The 18,395-nt window shown below is 42.7% G+C and overlaps 2 protein-coding genes and 1 pseudogene across 3 annotated transcripts; all 3 read right to left on the minus strand.

Annotated features, from left to right (window-relative positions):
* Positions 1-862: 862 nt before the first annotated feature.
* On the minus strand, positions 863-7,144 carry LOC107376967 (E3 ubiquitin-protein ligase TRIM39). 2 transcript variants are annotated; one of them, XM_015946310.3, is made up of 7 exons: positions 6,908-7,144; positions 4,472-5,037; positions 4,245-4,340; positions 3,808-4,041; positions 3,525-3,672; positions 3,427-3,453; positions 863-2,323 (listed from the first exon to the last, which is right to left on the minus strand). In XM_015946310.3, exons 2-7 carry the CDS (start codon positions 5,033-5,035, stop codon positions 1,776-1,778), a joined length of 1,617 nt encoding a protein of 538 aa, XP_015801796.3. In that variant the 5' UTR covers positions 5,036-5,037; positions 6,908-7,144; the 3' UTR covers positions 863-1,775. The 2 variants fall into 2 exon arrangements, with proteins under 2 accessions (XP_015801796.3, XP_054603408.2); XM_054747433.2 differs by lacking the exon at positions 6,908-7,144 and adding an exon at positions 5,200-6,322.
* Positions 7,145-7,236: 92 nt separating this feature from the next.
* On the minus strand, positions 7,237-12,843 carry LOC107376969 (E3 ubiquitin-protein ligase TRIM47). The gene is made up of 3 exons (XM_015946311.3): positions 12,403-12,843; positions 10,629-11,166; positions 7,237-8,977 (listed from the first exon to the last, which is right to left on the minus strand). Exons 2-3 carry the CDS (start codon positions 11,154-11,156, stop codon positions 8,711-8,713), a joined length of 795 nt encoding a protein of 264 aa, XP_015801797.3. The 5' UTR covers positions 11,157-11,166; positions 12,403-12,843; the 3' UTR covers positions 7,237-8,710.
* A 197-nt stretch (positions 12,844-13,040) lies between these two features.
* LOC129165409 (zinc-binding protein A33-like) lies at positions 13,041-15,315 on the minus strand (annotated as a pseudogene).
* Positions 15,316-18,395: the final 3,080 nt, after the last annotated feature.

The raw sequence follows: 18,395 nt of genomic DNA on the forward strand, positions 1-18,395 counted from the left end.
TTATACCTCTTGCTTTTTAATGGCTCTCTTTGCTGAAGGACGTTTTCCATGATCCCCTTCCTGTTTCCAGATATTTTTCCAGTAATCTTGCTCTGTCTCAGGGATCCTCATACCATTTGGTGTGCAGCCATTCCTCCATTGGTGAATTCTCAATCCCATATAAGTCGTAATCTTGGTCCAGCCACAGTGGCAGACCTGTGGGCTCAGGTCTGAATAGTGGTCTGCACTTGCTGTTCAAGAAATAAGTCCAGAATCAAGTCAACATTTGGACCACAGCTGGTTGGCTTCCTTGTATAACATAACATAAAATTATTTTATTATTGGAAAACATGAATTTTAAGTAACTTGATTTGAAAAGCCCACCTGCCCTAACAGAGGTGCAGACATCCAGCTTAAGGTCTATTTGAACATCTGTTTGCTTCACAATCCCCCGAAGACACTTCTGCTCAGGTTCTGCAACTCTCACACCAGTTGGTGTGCATCCCATCCTCCCCTGGTGTATCCTCAGGCCCTGGTAGGAGGTCACTTTGGACCAACCGCAGCAGTAACACGTCAGGAAGCTCATGTCCGCTGTTTGTAGAATAGGTGTCACCAAACTCCACCAATGATGTTCCAGATGAAGCTGCAGCTCATCTAAGAACTGATGAGCTCTTTGTAGAGGGCTCGGTGTACTTCAGGACTTAAGAGCCTCATTCAAACTGTTTCTATGACCATTCATTGCTTTTTCACTCATTTTGAGTCCAGTTTGACATCCTGAGTGGTTTAAACATTCAAATTAATGTGCATTTTGGGGTGGGGGGTGGGTTTAATAATGGGAACTTAATTTTTTCTAAAAAACAAGTAATAAAACAAAATTATTTTATCTTGCTGAATTAAACTTTTTGCTTTATTCTCAATTTTCCATCAGAAAGTTGTCCAGTAACCTAACATTTCTTTATAAATGCTGTTTTTATGACTCAAATACAACAAAAACCTTTCCATTGACTCTAAACCACGCAGATTCTGGTCAGGATGCCTGCTTAACTTTGTTAGTTCGTTAATATTACCTTTCAGTCTCCTCAAGTGATGTTTCTGCTGCAACAATAAACCTATTCTTCTGATGTCTAATTACCGGTCTTGTGATTTCAGTTTCATTTCTGGTGAAAAACCTGAACAGAAATCCACCATCTGCGTCTCTGATCATCCCCTCTGCAACTGTATGGCAAGCCAGTTGGGCATTTATCCTAAATCGAACGATTAAGAAAGAAAGTCATAATGTCTTTGTCAAAGCAACAATTTTTTATCATTTGTAAAAATAAAAAAAAGGACAAAACTAAACTTTTGGGACAATCCACTTAAATGTCATTTGAAGTTCACAGATATGAGTGACACCTCAAAGATGTTGTTGCATAGGAGAGTAGAACATGCGTAGATAAGAAGCATTTTCATATTTTACATTTGCATGTTGGTCAGGTTTCTATGTAAATTCAAAATTCTAACACCCCAACTTAATACCTGAAATGTCAAAAGTTACATTTGTTTTACAAAAGGAACAATCTATTGGCTAATTTTAATCTAACAACAATATAGTCAAATTATACAACATAAAGGTAAGAAATATAAATGGCCTTTGCCACATCTAAATCCTGAAGGGCAGTAGGCATGTTTAGGTCTACTTATAGCGGGTTGACGATGAATATACTAATCCTAATATTCCCAATTACCCATGGGGGTAAGTTGCCCTATACACCCCTTTACTCAAGCCAAACAGAAATACAGAGCAGTTAGTTCCATACTCAGTCAGTTTTGGTCTCAAATCTAATTACCAAAGGTTCAACGTTTCCATCTTCTTGCATCATGTGTGGGCTGAAGTAGGGGTAAAGACCGTCACTGAACAAACAGTCTTTGAAGGTGTAGATGTGAGACTGGGCTGTTACATCGTAGAAGGAGACAACGCTTTTCTCATAGTCCACAAACACTCCTACCCTCATTGGTTTATTGTTTATGGAGAGACGAGTGGGTGGAGATGACATGGCTGCATAGGTCTCTCCTTCATAATGTACCAAGATCCAGTAGCCATTATCTGGGCTCAGTGTGAGTCCACCCTTGCGGTTAGCACCACCTTTGGCCACGCCCAGATCCCACCCGGGCTTGTTTGAGACCTCCACTTCCCAGTAGGACCTCTGATTGCTCAAGTTGTTTATTCCCAGAACACTGCCAAACAGGTCAAACCTCTCAGGAGTGTCAGTAACTTCCTGGTCCTGTCCTCCATCTTTCACCTCCTTACCATCATCTGAGAGGACTAGGCGTTGGTGTGCCGTGTTTGGATCCAGCTTCACGTCAGCTGTTAAAACCAAATCAAAAATAGTGAGTTAAGCCTAGTTTGTACTTCTCCATCTGCAGCGGTACAGAGACACTCAACACTATGATGCGTCTGGCTCACAGGGGGTGATGGGAGACATGCCACATTTTTTTTTTACAGTCAGTCCAAAGCTACAGAGGGCAAGCCTGTGATTGGTCAGCACATCACAAAACAAACGTGTGCGTATACTTCTGCCATTTGTTAGCGTCTTAAAGTGGGATATGATGGTGGGTGCGTCCTGTGTCCCGTACTCCAACTCCTCCAAGAAGGAGCCAGCTCTGATCGGTCACATCATAGCGTCGGCTAGAAGGAGCACAAAGATATGCAGAAGGCTTAATGTGTGGAAGGAAATTACGGGAAACGTGGTTTGGGAGGTGGCAACTGCATGAAGAGGCGGAGGAGAATAAAGGTGTTGCTGTTGATCACCGGTGTTGGTGATGTCACTTCCTTTTATTCGCGGCAGCAGAGGACGATGTCGCCCTCTAGAGATACTAGCTGAAACATGTCAGGTTAAAAAAAACAATTTGACTAACGGTCTAAAAAAAAAATAAGAAAACGGATAAGTCAGATAGGAACGTGTGTAGTTGCAACCGAGCTGACAGAGATGATTAAACTAGTTAAAAGGACCTGCATAAGGTGCAACAATAGGCACATGTATGATTAAATAACACTGCTGCCGTTACTGAGGTGTCATTATTTTCCTAAATATAAGTTCTTTTAGTGAGCCATTCCTTTCAACCCAGATATAAGGAACTTGTATTCTATGAAATTCCGCCTCTACCTGTGTGAATTCCACCTATTTCATGATGTAACCCTAGATCATTCAGCAAAGCAGCTTTTGCCAGATTCCAGCAGTGGTGAACCTCCCATGAGCACCAGGACACTTCCCAGTGGCAATTGCCGAGGTCTGCCTGAAACCAAAAACAGCCTTGGGGTTTCTTTCATGAGGAAGTAACTATATAACAGGGTGTGAGGGACCGTGATAGTTAGCCGAAGGTAAGGCCATCACACAGGCCCAATGATACCTGATATACTTAAACATCTTTTTTAGAGGCAATGTTAGGAAGAAGTAAAATACGACATACCTCTAAACTTTGGGACTCTTCTAAGTTCTGCAAAGAGAAGAGCTTTTCATTAATTAGGTCTACATATTCTGCTTGTTTGCCTTGAAGTTAACTCTTACCTATGGTTGTCAGCTTCTCCACTTCCTGTTGAATTTCTTCAACCAGTGTAATAATTGTATCTCTCATGGTGCCAAAAGACAGAGATGTGTCGAGTTCCACATTCGTCCAGTCTCTCATTTCATTTTGAATTGAAAGTGAAGGGTATTTCTGAAAACCAGGAGGACAATGGTGATTAACTAACAGATTAACAACTACGCTGCCTTTCTAGACCATGTAGATGAATGTATTTTCTTGTATACAGCATCTCTTTAAGCTTTGCAGATGCTAAACATTTCATCCCACCTGCAGGAAAAGGATGTGATCCTCTAGTACAGATATGTTGTCCAGCTCAGAGACTGTAGCGCTTAGCTCGAGGATTTCAGTGTCCAGCTTTTCTTTAAGGCCATCTGCTTCTTGTTCCAGTAACAGCTTCCTCTCATCTAGCGGTCTCAGCAGTGTAGCTAGAGCTGCGTCCAGAATGGCAGTAACAGCTGTGAACACAGCGTCAATGTCCCACCACTCATCCTCAATCTCCCGCTGAAAATGGGTTAAAAGTTGTTAGTTTACCATTTCTACCCATTTCTTTAACAGATTTTAGTTATAAAAAACAATCAAATTTATGTATTATTGAAAGCTTGAATGGGTTAATAGTCCTGGTAGTTATGTTGGGATTGAGTGCACGGTCTTTAGTCAAGGCTGGTCCAACTGGATCAGACCTGCTTTACTAACTCACTCCTTACCTGGCAGCTTTTGAGAGCCTTCTTGATCTCATCTATCTTAGTTTTCCGTGTCTGGATTTTCTGTTGCAACTCCGTCTTGGTGTTACCAAGCTGCGTCTACAGAAGACAAAAACCAAATGTTCAAGCATTCTCCGCTCTTGCAACATTTCATTGAACCTTTGCACTCTTTTAAGTCAATTTTTTTCCACACTGAGCATTTTTGATGACAAACCAGGAAATCCCAGCACCTTTTTCCTGTTGCATTCCTCCTCAGCAGATATGACCTCGTCCTGACCTTCTCTTAAACACTGGACACAGATGCACTTCTGCCGAGTCCTGCTGTACAGCTCGAGTGCACGTCCATGCTCCAGACACGCTCTTCTGTCCAACATCTCCACAGGTTCCACCAACTTGTGACCCTTCAGCCGGCTCAGTGACTTGTGATTCTCCAAGTGGGTTTCACAGTAGGAGGTCAAACACATGAGGCAGGACTTCTTAGCCCTCAGCTTTGGATTGATGCAGGTGTCACACAGCACTTCACCCACTGCCCCAGAGGACCTTTGGCCTTTTGTCACTTTGATCTGTTGGATGACCTCTCGGAGCACAATATTCACTTCTGGGATTTTGCTGAAATATTTTTTGCAAAGTGGACACATCTGGTCTGAATACAGCATGCTGAGGTCCAGGCACTTTTTGCAGAAGGTGTGACCACATGATGTAGTGACAGGATTGGTGAATGTCTCCATGCAGATGGAGCAGAGCAGATGCTTCTCCACGAGGGAGTCACTGAGTGGTGGCAAGGCAGCGGCCATATCTGCACAGAGAGAACAAGATGGTGGAAGCATCACGGGTAAGTAGAACTCTTTTCCTTTTGGGAATTTTATGTAGATGATGGAGTACTTAAAAATGTTTGCTGCTGTGAGCAGCTGTGGAAATCTCTTTTATGGGGTGATCACACCAGCTGCCAGAGACGTACCTGAACAAGTTCACGGAACAATCGTTCACGAATGAGTTTCTATGCTTGTGAGCCTGTACTTGATTCACTGTTTACGATGGAGCTAATGTCATGGCTTAAAGCATCCTGTTAACCATAGACATTATACAGAGTAGACCCCGCAAATGCGGCCTGTCACGTTTAGGAGCAGGAGGTTAGGACCCAAGATGCAGATACGAGGTAGGAGTTGACATAAAGAAAATCCTTTTATTGTAGGATGAGTCCAAAAAATAGAAATAAATCCAAAAGGCAGGGAGCCCAAAAATCAGGAAACCAACAGGAGATCCAAAAACACCAGGGGACCGGGCAGACTGACAGAACAAATGGACCGACAAGGCACAGAGACAAGACAGGGCTTACATACAATGGGGCATAAAGGGAGGCAGATGAGCTGCAGGTGTGTGGAGTGTGGGGAGAGGACCAGGTGAAAGCAATGACTAATCAGGGAAGAAACTAACATGACCTAAGAGTGAACCTACAAACAGAAAAGCAACCATATAACTCAAATCCTAAAGGGAAGGTGAACTACAAAGACCGGTGGGACAAAACATATTAAAGAGACTAATAACATGAAACGCTGAAATAATAAACACTGCAGAGGATGACTGGCTGCAGAGGGGTGACTGGAGAAGACTAAAGGAACACAGGAGACACATAAATGAGGCGCAGACAAAGGACACATGAGGGCGCTACGAAACACAAAAGGAGAACCTGGAGTGGGAAACTGGAGGGGCACAGAACATGACAGCGGCCGCCATAGGCAGTAGTGGTCGATAAAGCGTAGGGCTGGGAAATAAAACGATAACGATATATATCGACACAACTTTTACTCAATAAACGTGATGTCATCAAACCAGACACGGAGAAAAACAGAAGGAAAATGGCTGTAAATTCTGCGAACTTCAAATCTTTCCTTCAGGAGGAAAGAACCACCATATATCAGGTCATGTGGTAAGTAGCAGCTACGCTAGGGGACAGGAGATTCTGTGGTGACGCCATATATGCGATGTACTGATGTATTTGTAGTCATGCTAATCACGAACTTTTACAAGCTGATAAATATCAAAGTACGTGACTGGCGTGGTCGAAACACCTATCATTACTTTTCTTTGAAATTACAGTTCAACATGTGTGTGATCCAGGGTGTAAGGCAAAGCGGACTAGAAAATAGCGTTTTTAGCCCCGTTGACTTCCATTGATGTTTTCGTTCTTCCGGGAACCCGTGACTCGTGAGCCGACCGGAAAAGGAGGAGCAAAAGTTTTAACAGTTTTCTATGGATTTCTGAATCTTTTCATTTAAAAATCTGCCATTTGTGAGAAACACGACAGAGTCGATAACAAATAATCAAGTAAACTAAGATGTTGACTCAATCTTTCTTTTAAATCCCCCCAAACAAACTGAAAACACTAAAATACTTCAGGACTTTGGGAATGAAATGCCACTCCATCTGGGTAATACGCCCTGGAGCATGCAGTGTTTCATCAGAACTACAGATCCTAGTCAAAACTTTTGTTTTCAGACAAAAGCAGATTAAATATGTTAGCATTAATCACACACTATGGAACAAGACCACAAATAAACACTAGGAGCAAAAAAAAAAAAAAGATACATTTTAAATATGATGGTAGAATTTCCTTTAAAACACTAAAGAAAAAACATCAAAGTGGTGTTTTCAGTGTGAAACGTCACCTTCAGGTTATCAGGATGTTCTCCGTTTTACAGGCGTCCTTACGACTCTCTACTCCAGCTAGGATACGTGCATGCACTTCCCTGGATTTCCTCCTCTCTGTGTTAAGTTTCATTTCTGCTCATAAATCCGAAAGTCCAGGCACCTCCTTTATTCAAAGAGGAAGGCTGGAACTCAGCCCAGCAAACATCACGCTGCAGGCCGGGTTTCATGCTGAACAACCGATCAAGTAAAGACAAGAGGGTTTTACGTAATGCAACATTTAGTGTTCTGAACTGAACTGGAAGCTTGACTGGCCGGTGAGCTCAGTTTGAAACAAACAAGAGGGAACATGTATAAAAACCTTTTATTTAACAGTGTTTTCATCCGTGCAAATATAAATTACATTCAAACAGTTTTATCTTTTTCACACGTCCTGAGCCTGACCATTATTATTACTGAGGCTTTTAGATGCTGCACCTATACATTTGGACATATTTGGAATAACAAGAAAACATAATGAAATACACACCTCTGTTAAATAAATCTTTCACATTTTAAAAATATAATTTATTTTTATGTAAACAGACAAATTAAACATATTATAACTTTTTTTAACTAAAGGCTAAAAGTTAGCTTAGAACCCTGATACCTGAGAAACAAACTCCAACTGTGGTCCTCAAATCTGCATGAAGCTGTTTTATAATGCCTCCCTCTAGTGGTCACAGCAGCTACTGCATGTAAAATGGCAACATTTGAAAAGTGACATAAAACATTATAGCCCTGTTCTAAATAATTATTTATAATTCACTAGCATCAGATACAAGTTTTTTTGTAATAACACCCATCTTGTTTTTTTATTTTAACATATAAACAAACTGACTTTATTATTACGACGTACCTTTGTTGCGTTATCAGATTAACGCTGTGTGTGCTTTAGAATTAACCCTGTAAGCAGTTTATAGCTGCAATTCACTATACGAAAGGAAAATCATCTCCTCATCTGCAGTCCTGTCCCACCAGAAGCCAAATAAGTCATATTCCCATTATTTCCCTTCTTCTAAGGCTCTTTAACATGAAAGATCTTTTGCACGTTCATTCTGTGTAATCTGTGCACTTTCATTGCTTGCTTTGAGGAAGATTGCAGCGTTAGCTGAAACTCGTCAGTTTAAAAGGTAAAAACAAATCTTTACTACGCCGTGCTTAGAAAAGAACCGAGCAATGGAGCACGAGTCCAGAGCAGAGGGGAAACTCAGCTTGTGCTCATGTTCAGTGGACTCATGATGTTCTCTCATGCTTGTCAAAGCATGAGAGAACATTCTTAGATTTAGATGTAGTGACGAGGAAGAGTAAAAAACCCAAATGAAGCCATGGTGTACCATTGTTAGTACCCAGAGAGATGTGGAACAGTGATCAGCATCTGCAAGAAGGCTGCCTCCGCACTTATGTGGAGTCAAAGCAGTGCGAAGAGCTAATTACAGTAGAATTCTGAGTAATTATTGCTTTTTTAGATGCTGAAAATGATCATTTTCACATAACCTCGCTGTAATAAAAACACAGCAAAGCTTTTTCTGTGCATTTCAGCTAATATTTGTGAAAAAGGAAGATTTCTGCAGATGCTTGTGACAACTCTGGTTATTTGCTTCTAACTATGAGGTAGGAGTGTAGAAATCTCCCAGGAAACTAGAGGAAAATGAGTTTTCTGCTACAAAGGCCTAAATAAAGCTTTGAAACATTCCTGCAAACAGTCAACGTCTATATTGAGTCTGTCGGTCCAGACCACGTCTGTAGCATGTCCACACTAGGTCTTTGCACAGTGGGACTGTTCAGCTGGCCTGCTGACTCTCACTAACAGTGGAGACCTGTATGAAACGCAGGTGATCTTCACTCTGCAGGAGCTGCTCCAGCTCCTGGTTTTTCTCCTGCAGCTCACAGATTTCCTCCTCCAGCCGCCCGATGAGCTTGTTGTTTTGGGTCTGAGCCGCTGGTGGAGTTTCTCCTCCGAGGTCGTCGGAAAGCTTCAGCTCAGCAACTTGACTCTGTCTGTCGTGGATTTGTTGCTGGACTTTGCTCCGCCTGCGCCTCAGTATGCTCTGTGGAGAACATACAGCAGAAGGACACGGATGTATGAAAGGTGTTGCAATGCTGGCTTCCTTCCTGTCACTGAGGCAGTTTGTGTCTTTTATAACAACATGAACCATCTGGGACCTTTGAGCCACGGTCATAAACGTTTCACCCCCTCTACAGAATGGAGTTTAAGTTCAATAACGTGATCATTGCATGATAATGTCTAACTGCACCGAGTCGCTGCCAAGTCACTGGTTTATTATATCTGTGTTAACAAGTAACAGGTTTCCAAAGCCCATTTGTCATTCGTCTTGATTTGTTTGCCTTTATCCTCCGTTTATTCACACTTTGGTTTCCAACACCTTTCAAAGTTGTCTCGACATTTCTGACACTTTCTGAAGAGCAGACTCTAAATCGACGGAGTTCCAGAGACGACTCTGCAACTCTTTTGCAATTTTTTTTAAACTTTGGTTAAAATTCCAAAAGAGCAAGGCGCTGTAACTCCTGTGAGTCCTTAGCAAAGACACACTTACAGTTACGGAACATGCAAAAAAAAAAAAGGGGGCGGGGCTAGATCAGTGGAACTCAAATCCAGTCCCCAATGCCGTGGTCCTGCATGTTCCAGATGTTTCTCTGCTTCCATAGCTTATCCTAATAAATACGATGCTGACTGGTTTCTGCAGACATTGACAGGCTGAGGAGGCTCTAGGCCTGTTTCCACTGTTGGAGCTTCTGGGTCATTTTTCTGGGGCATTTCCGGTAAGCACCACTTGTCTCCGTTTCACCAGGCTGTTTCAGGAACCATCGGGTACCTGCCTGGGGGTGTGTACTCAGAAATACCCTGGTGAAGCCGAGGGGAGGGCGTTCTGGCTAGCTCATGCTGATTGGTTGTATCTCAGCAGAAAACTGACGTTTGCAGGTGTGGCCAAACAAACAACATTTGTAGATTTGGGAGGAGTTGCTGGTGAAGCAGAATGGGAAAAAAAAGAAAATATGAAGCATTCATAGCTTTAAATATCAGTGTTTCTAAGCTCCCAACGATGAAAACTGTCAGAATTTTGTCCACAACACCATCATTTATGCTTCTGTGTGTTCTCCTACAGAGCTGCGTGGAAAATATTCTCCCGATCATCAAATGTTGCTTTTTACATCTCAGAGCCACTATCCCAGTCCTTTTAACAGCGTAAAATCTGCATTTGCCTAAATTAAACATCTTTACTTGTATTAATGTATAGCTGTGGATGCCTTTTGTTGCTGGTCAGGGACATCACTCACTGCAGAAACAGTCGTGATATGCTGACATTTTAGCAGATTTCTGAAAGACATGATTTTGTGGAGACATAACAGCTGAGAGGACTGAGCCAGTGTGTTTTCCTTGTCATGTCCCCGTTCCCAGGAATTTCCCAGAACTTCTACAGTGGAAATGCAGCCAGTTGTTATTATTTGAATCAGGTGTGGCAAAGGAACGACCATTTGTGCAAACACATTTTCTAAAACCAAGTTTCTTGAAACCACTGAAACACAGAACTGTGACGGGGTTTCAGTGGTTCGACCACCGGGTTCTGTTGGTGCTTTAGGTTTGAAAGAGAAAGTAAAGACGAGATGGGAACTTCCTCCTTCCTGTTAACTTAACAAATCTCAAAATTCCCTTAACTTCTCTGTCTCACTGCACCGTACCTTTTTCTTAGTTGCTTCCCTGCTGATGGAGACGATACGATGCCCTCGGTGTTCCGTCTGGGTACATTTGCTGCAAATGCATGCCCGATCGCTCTTGCAGAACATCTCCAGCTTCTTCCCATGCAGCCTGCACACAGAGTCCTCCAGGTTCTTCACCACACTGATCAGCTGATGGCGCCCAAGATCTTCGGTCTGGTAATGCAGCTCCAGGTGAGAGCTGCAATAGGAGGCCAGGCACTGCAGGCAGGCCTTGACTGCAGGACGCTTTACCGGACACAAATCACAAGGAACCTCTCCGGCTTTTAGAGGAACTGCCTCACTAGGAGACGGTGGTGTTTGGTCCCTTTTCAGATGAGGCCTTCTTGAGAAGACAGTCTTGCAGAGGGGGCACTGGCAGGCTGCATGCCTCCAGTATTCTCCTATACACACCAGGCAGAAGCGGTGTCCACATGGGAGGGAGGTTGGGCCGGACAGGGCATCCTGACAGATGCAGCACTGAGGAGGCTCCGACATCAGGCCAAGACTCATCGTGTTTATCCTGAAACAGACGAATTAGAATCAGTTAAACAGCATCGCCAAGGAACCAAACCAGTCTGGGACATTTCTCAGAACAGACACAACAATCCTTTGAGAGGAAAAAGAACGTGAACAGAATCGGGAGCAGCAGGAAGTGGAGAGAGCACATACTTTAGGTTATCGGTGACGTCTGTTAGACGCGTGCTGCGGTGAGAAAGTCAGTGTGTAACAAGGAATCACAAGAACAGTAGTCCAGGTGTTACGTAACAGGATCTCGTTTCCCTCTAGGGCTGATGTTCTGTTTGCCTGCTGGGTGTTTTCTTTACCTCTGCAGCTTTAATACAGGTCTGAACAGAGTTACCTATGCTGAGATATGTGCTTACTGTGGGTGTGTGGTCGGTGAGAATATTAAATATTCAATTTTTAGGAAGTTCTTGAAATCCCAATTGTAGAACTATTTATGGTGAGAAATAATAAAATTCTGCTGTAATCAAATATTCTGAAAGCACACCTCTGTCTGTAACTTTGTAAATTTTAAAGACATGTCTCGTGCCATTTAGAAGTTTTTTTAAATGTAAAAATTGTAAATATTTAATAAAATCTTACCTTATGTGGATGGATAAGTTCAGGCCAAGAGGATTTACATCTTTTGATGAGCTAATGGCTAGTTGGAGAGCATTGCTGTTTTCTAAAAACTCAATTTCCTGTAAACCTTTTTGTTGTTTTTGTTTACCCAAATGATACCTTTAAGAAGAAAGACACTTGTCTAAAATAAATCCTAATAAGGTCCCTAGCTTATTTAATATCATTGGGACAGTAAACGGTCTTAGGAAACATTTTCTGGGTAAAAATAATTGAAAAGTTTCTCTAAAATGACCCAATTTGAGTCAATATAATTTTAAAGAGACATGTTAGGTGGTTTGATTAGAAGCAACTGATCATTTACTTAACTATTGATTATATCTGATGATCAGTTTGTACTTCAGTTTTCCTCAAGATTTTCATTTATGTTGTCTGTCACAAACTGTGAATAAATAAACACCTGCTACACACATCTGGACACCAGATGAGTATAAATTATAAACATAATAAGAGTGTATAATCAGGTTTCCAATTTAATTAATAATATTCATAGTCAGTGTCTGACTGGAGATGAAAAGTGAAAACGAAACAGTTCTGACTGATTCTACAGGAATCTGTTTCAAAATCACCAATAAAGGTAAGAAATCTGTAAATCAAACATTTAAAAGTCATTTACCTTTCCGCAGCAGCTGTCAGCCTGTTTCCTGCTGCTTTGACAGCTCTGAGTCCATCTGAAGCTTTTTGAAGCTCCGCAGCCTAGAATAAAAAGGGGGCGGGGCTTCTGGACGGAAACTTCCTGGACGGAAACGCTAGGGATGTTTCCCAACAGCTGAGTGGGGTCACGTCACGAGTTCCTCCAGGCACCAGAAAAACAACATGACATTTATAATATTTGTGTTAGTTAACAGAAACAACCTGTAGACTGGCGAGTTCCCACTCAGCAGGCAGTTAATACTGCAACTTAGGTTGTTTCAAGCGTTATAATTTATAGTAAAAATAGCCGAAAAGATATAATACGTGGTATATTTAACATAGGTGAATTATAGCGTCGTTAGAAAACCAGATAGCTGAGAAAATAAGGATTATTTTTGAATAGAGGCACAGCGTAGAGTCGGGTTGGTCTCGTGCTCAATTAAACACGTGATCACAAGCTTCCCCTGGGGCTATATTAGAGATAAAGTTGGAAAAACATTAAATGACAAAAGCAGAAAGTACACGATTGTGTAAATGTCACGATCACAAATTGTGTGTGTGTGTGTGTGTGCGTGCGTGTGCGTGCGTGTGTGTATGTGTGTGCGTGTGCGTGTGCGTGCGTGTGTGCGTATGAGTGTGTGTGTGTGTGTGTGTGTGTGTGTGTGTGTGTGATGGGGAGATTCTAAACTAAACAGTAAGAATGAAACTGAAACACGTGTCATAAGATGTTCATAACAGTAAATGGCATTACGCTCAGCTGTGGCATGAAGGTGTTCAGATTTTTTTTATGTTTTTGAGGAGAGAAGATAAACATATTGCCACCGGTTGTACATCATGCTATGAACAGCCTCAGTCTAGAGAAACAGGTTAGTTCTGACTGGACTGCTGAGTCAGAACAATCATTAGGACAGGAAAAAAATAAAAGGCTCATAATGTTCCCGTTCTACACACATTTAAAACTGATTAACTTTTGTATTCAGCTTGATTCAATATGGCTACCACAGCGACCACTGGCAAAAACAAAAATGGCCATAGCTACCAGATTAATGGATATTTAGCAGTAATTTCAGAGTCATAACTTAAATTTATTCATATGACACATTAAAATCACGACACCTTGTAATGCACACCTCCAAAAGCAATTTTGTCTTTAAAAATTTGATGTTATCTGTTCTGTAGTCCCTACAGCTCGTTAGCTGTTTCAGCTGGATATGAAAGCTTGGTGCTAAACACCGCTAGCTTTGAGATGTTTACCTTTTTGTTCATCTGCACAAAGATGTCTTAGAAAGTATTAATATCTAATTCCCTATAGGTTTTATTTTGTTAGCTGAAATCTCAGAGGTACAGCTCTGGATAATGGCTGGAGATGGGGTTCTTGCCCTTCAGCTAGTGTGGATGTGTGCACATACCCAGATGTAAAGATTAACTTTCAATAGGTCTATAAACAGAAGTCCAACCACTCAGTCATCAATTTATTCAATCCATGCCGAGAGTCCAGAGCTTGATTGCTCCCCAAACCTTCAATTTTCAGACCAGTAAGGCTGGTCTTTACCTTGCTATTGCCTTTACGTTCCAGTGTCTCTTTGAGTCACACACCGGCGTTCCTAGATTAACTACATGTCTGCAGCTCCCAGCGCTCGTTCTTCCGGCTTTGGGGCTCACCGACACGCTACAAACGAACTTGCTGATCTCAGTTCATTCCAAGACGTCACCAACGAAGCACTTCAGACAGCAAATAGGTGAAGTTTCATCACTGTTTGACATCACAAACCCTCTTTAGGATGGCCGTTTTACTGACAAAATAGTAACAAAACACAGTGGATACTTAAAGCATTACCAAAGGAATATTTACAGGACCCAAATCACTCACTTTGTTCATATAAGGATCTTTATATGAGCATTTGTTCCTCAGACTGGGAATCAGAAGAAGGTGACATTAACTCAGGCTGTCTTGATGGTTGCTCTGAAGTATCGAATATTTCTGAGGACAGCAGTTGCTCACCTTTGTTTTTAGCTTGAATGAAAGAGTGCATGAGGTTAAGAACGTATTCTCGCTCTTTCAGTGAAATGATAACCAAAGGCTCAGACTTCTTTGTTTTGCTGTAGAGGTAAAAGTACGGGAAAAGCTTCCCTGTGAATCCTTCCCCTGTGAAAGAGTGAATGTGCACCTTCTTGTTTACATCGTAGAACAACACTCTGCCTTCCCCGTAATGTAAGTAAACCCCTACTTCTCTCGGCCTGGGACACAGATGGAGAACTTAGTGGGGTCTGCCATTAACTTCGTAATCAAAGCCTGTCCTTCTGATGGAAAATAGTCCATTCTCTTTTATCACAAAGGAATTCTGAGATCTGTCAGCTGTTTCCAAGGCAACACCAATGTCCTAGTTGCTCCTCAGACCCACTTGGACTTCCCAATACTGCCGCACAGAGGTGTAGCCCTTCATCCCTAAGGTCATTGGGGTGCAGAACCTCAGTGATGCATCAAATGTTGCAAAAGGCAAATTTGGAGAATTTCATGCATGTCCCAGATTCTATGATCACTAGGCCAACACCAGCAGCTGACTCATTAAAGGTGACCGATTCTAGAAACAGAAAAGGATTAGCTGAAGGTACTTCTTTAGAAAGAACATTTGAGAAATAAATAAAACCAAAACATAATCCGGCCTTTGTGTTGTCTCATTCTGGTCAGTTCTATAAGACGTGACACACAATTATTTCAAACTATGGACACACAAACTGAAGAATAAAAGAAATTAGCAGATGTTTTACCCATGCTTGTCAACCTCCTCAGTTCTGTGTCAAAGTTGGTCTCAAGATAAAACATGGCTCTATGCACTGTTTGCATGCACAGGTCAGAATAAACTGAGATGGTGGACCAGTCCTTGGTGTCCGACATGGTGTTCAGAGTCTGCAAAGTCTGAAATGAGTCATAGGAGTATGATGATGAGCGTCGGCTATGGGTTAAATGATTTAAAGATGTAAAAATAAGGATTGTCGGCTAGCAGTGCCTGCACCACGCTCAAGACAATCCAGACTTTTCTCATGCATCGTTCCACAAATGTGGAATGACCTTCCAAGCACTACCAGAACTGCGGCTTCCTTTTCAATTTTCAAGAAACTCCTGAAGACCCTGCTCTTCAGAGAGCACCTTCTTAACTAGCACCTTGCCTCCACCCGTCCCCCCCTCTACTGTCCACTCCTTGTTCCCTCCTCTCCATGAGTGATGTCAAAGTTGTTGTTGTTATTGTTGTTGTTAGCCTCAAGGGCAACATGCCGATTATCACTTGTAAGTCGCTTTGGACAAAAGCGTCTGCTAAATACATAAACATAAACATAAACATAAAAATAAGACAAAAACTATGAGGCATCTACTGACATCTCTGCACAAACATAGACACCAGTCTGGACCAAAGTACCAGGTACCGTCCGACCACTCTATGTTCAGTGTTAGTTATGGTCAATCCATGCTTGGTATGAAAGTCCATAACAAAACATTAACCAGGATCAGATCAGGGAAGCTATTTCTTCTCCACTGTTGCTACATGCTTGTTTAGTGTGGGGATTGTTATAAAGTCTCTGACACAAGTATTTTGACTCGATGCAATCTGCTGGGTTCCTTTCATAAGAAACTTTCAACTAATTGGCATAATGAACCAAACTAAATACACAAGTAGAGTCAACTGGAATGTATGGTTTGTAAAGTGTCTTGAAATGACTTGTGATTTGGCACTATATAAAAAAACTGAATTGAACTGAAATTGAATTTCTTCCAATCACACCCTTCTACTCTAACACTGTCCTCATTGGTACTGAAATTTGCTCTGGCTGGCTGCATGTTGGAGTAGCTCTGTTGACTATATGTAAGTTTTGCCTTTTCTTGGACATTTTTTCTTCTGGTTTCTCAGGAAGAACGGTATTTTTTTGGACATTTTACTTTTCTGTTTCTGGTGCTGTGAAGCTTGGAGGAATTTTACTGCAATTTTTTCACCTTTTTCACTTTTTGAGAATTTGTTATGATGCGTAACCATGGCAACAAGCTGGTTTACAATCGGGAGCAGCTGATTAACATTGGGAAGGCTGAAATAATACCTCAACTGAAGCCACAAATCCCAATTGAGTGAATACGCAAGAAGCGTGGGTGAAGAGCGGGAGCAAAACGGAGACAGAGAAAGAGGAAATTCAAACCATCTCTTCCGTCAATCATAATGGGCAATGTGAGATCACTGGCCAACAAGATGGATGAACTCCAAGCCCTTTCTAGGACTCAGCCAGAGTATCGGCAGTGTAGTGTTATGTGTTTCAGTGAGACGTGGCTGCAGGACCATATCCCCGATTCCAGTGTCTCTCTGCCAGGATTCCTGACTGTACGAGCAGACAGAGATATGAAGAGGAGCGGGAAAAGAAAAGGAGGTGGAGTGGCAGTGCTTGTCAACAACAGATGGTGCCATCCAGGTCATGTTTCGGTGAAATGTCGTCTCTGCAGCCAAGATGTTGAACTCTTGGCAGTAAGTTGTCACAGTAATGTATGACGTCACAGTGTCACAGACACAGTGACGTCATACATAAAATTCTGTGTGGACAGCATTATCCCAACAAAAACCAGGGTTACTTTTAACAACGATAAGCCCTGGTTCACACCCAAACTGAGACAGCTGAGGAGGGAGAAAGAAGCAGCCCACAGAGCCAAGGACAGAGAAAGCTACAAGGGCGCTAAGTACCAGTTCTCAAAAGTCAAGTCAAGTCAAGTCAAGATTATTTATATAGCGCCAAATCACGACAAGAGTCGTCTCAAGGCACTTCACATAATAAACATTCCATTTCACAGTTCATTAAGCATATCAGAAATAATGTTTCCTATATAAGGAACCCAGCAAATTGCATCAAGTCACTGACTAGTGTCAGTGACTATACAGCAATCCTCATACTAAGCAAGCATGCAGCGACAGTGGAGAGGAAAACTCCCTTTTAACAGGAAGAAACCTCCAGAGAATCCTGGCTCAGTATAAGCAGCCATCCTCCACGACTCACTGGGGATCGAGAAGACAGAGCAGGCAGACACAGACACAGACACAGACACAGACACACACACACACACACACACACACACACACACACACACACACACACACACACACACACACACACACACACACACACACAGAGTTGAAGAAGGCGAGATCTCGGTACAATAAACGTCTAAAGGAGCAGTTCTCTGACAATGACACCACCTCTGTCTGGAGAGGGCTCAGGCAAATCACCAACTACAATCATAGACCCCAACTTGCTGCTGACGACCTACAACTGGCTGAAAAACTTAACCCCTTTTATGCCAGGTTTAAAGCCCCCCCCCCCCCCCCCCCCACTGCACAGGTTTCTTCAGCCACTCTGGTGCCACATGCCTCTCCCACCACCTCCGCCACTGTGAACAGTAGGTCCCCGCTGACCACCCCTCCCCCTCCGCTGCTTTCTCAGTGACAGAAGAGGATGTGCTTAGGCTTTTCCGTAAGCAAAATCCACGGAAATCCCCGGGCCCGGACGGTGTCTCCCCCGCAACCCTGAGACACTGCGCGGAGGAACTGTCTCCAATCTTCACGGACATCTTTAACATCTCCTTGGGAGTCCTGCCATGTTCCAGCCTGCTTTAAGCTGTCCACCATTGTCCCTGTCCCTAAGAAACCCTGTATCACTGGACTGAATGATTGCAGGCCTGTGGCGCTGACGTCTGTAGTCATGAAGTCTTTTGAGCGCCTGGTCCTCCCTCATCTCAAGTCCTTCACCTCCCCCTCCTAGACCCTCTGCAGTTCGCCTACAGAGCCAACAGGTCTGTAGACGACGCCATCAACCTGGCCCTCCACTTCATCCTGCAGCACCTGGACTCCCCGGGAACCTATGCTAGGATCCTTTTTGTGGACTTCAGCTCTGCGTTCAACACCATCCTCCCTGCTCTGCTCCAGGACAAGATCTCCGTGCTCAACC

The sequence above is a fragment of the Nothobranchius furzeri genome, chromosome 2, assembly GCF_043380555.1.
Source record: "Nothobranchius furzeri strain GRZ-AD chromosome 2, NfurGRZ-RIMD1, whole genome shotgun sequence".
Taxonomy (NCBI): Eukaryota; Metazoa; Chordata; class Actinopteri; order Cyprinodontiformes; family Nothobranchiidae; genus Nothobranchius; species Nothobranchius furzeri.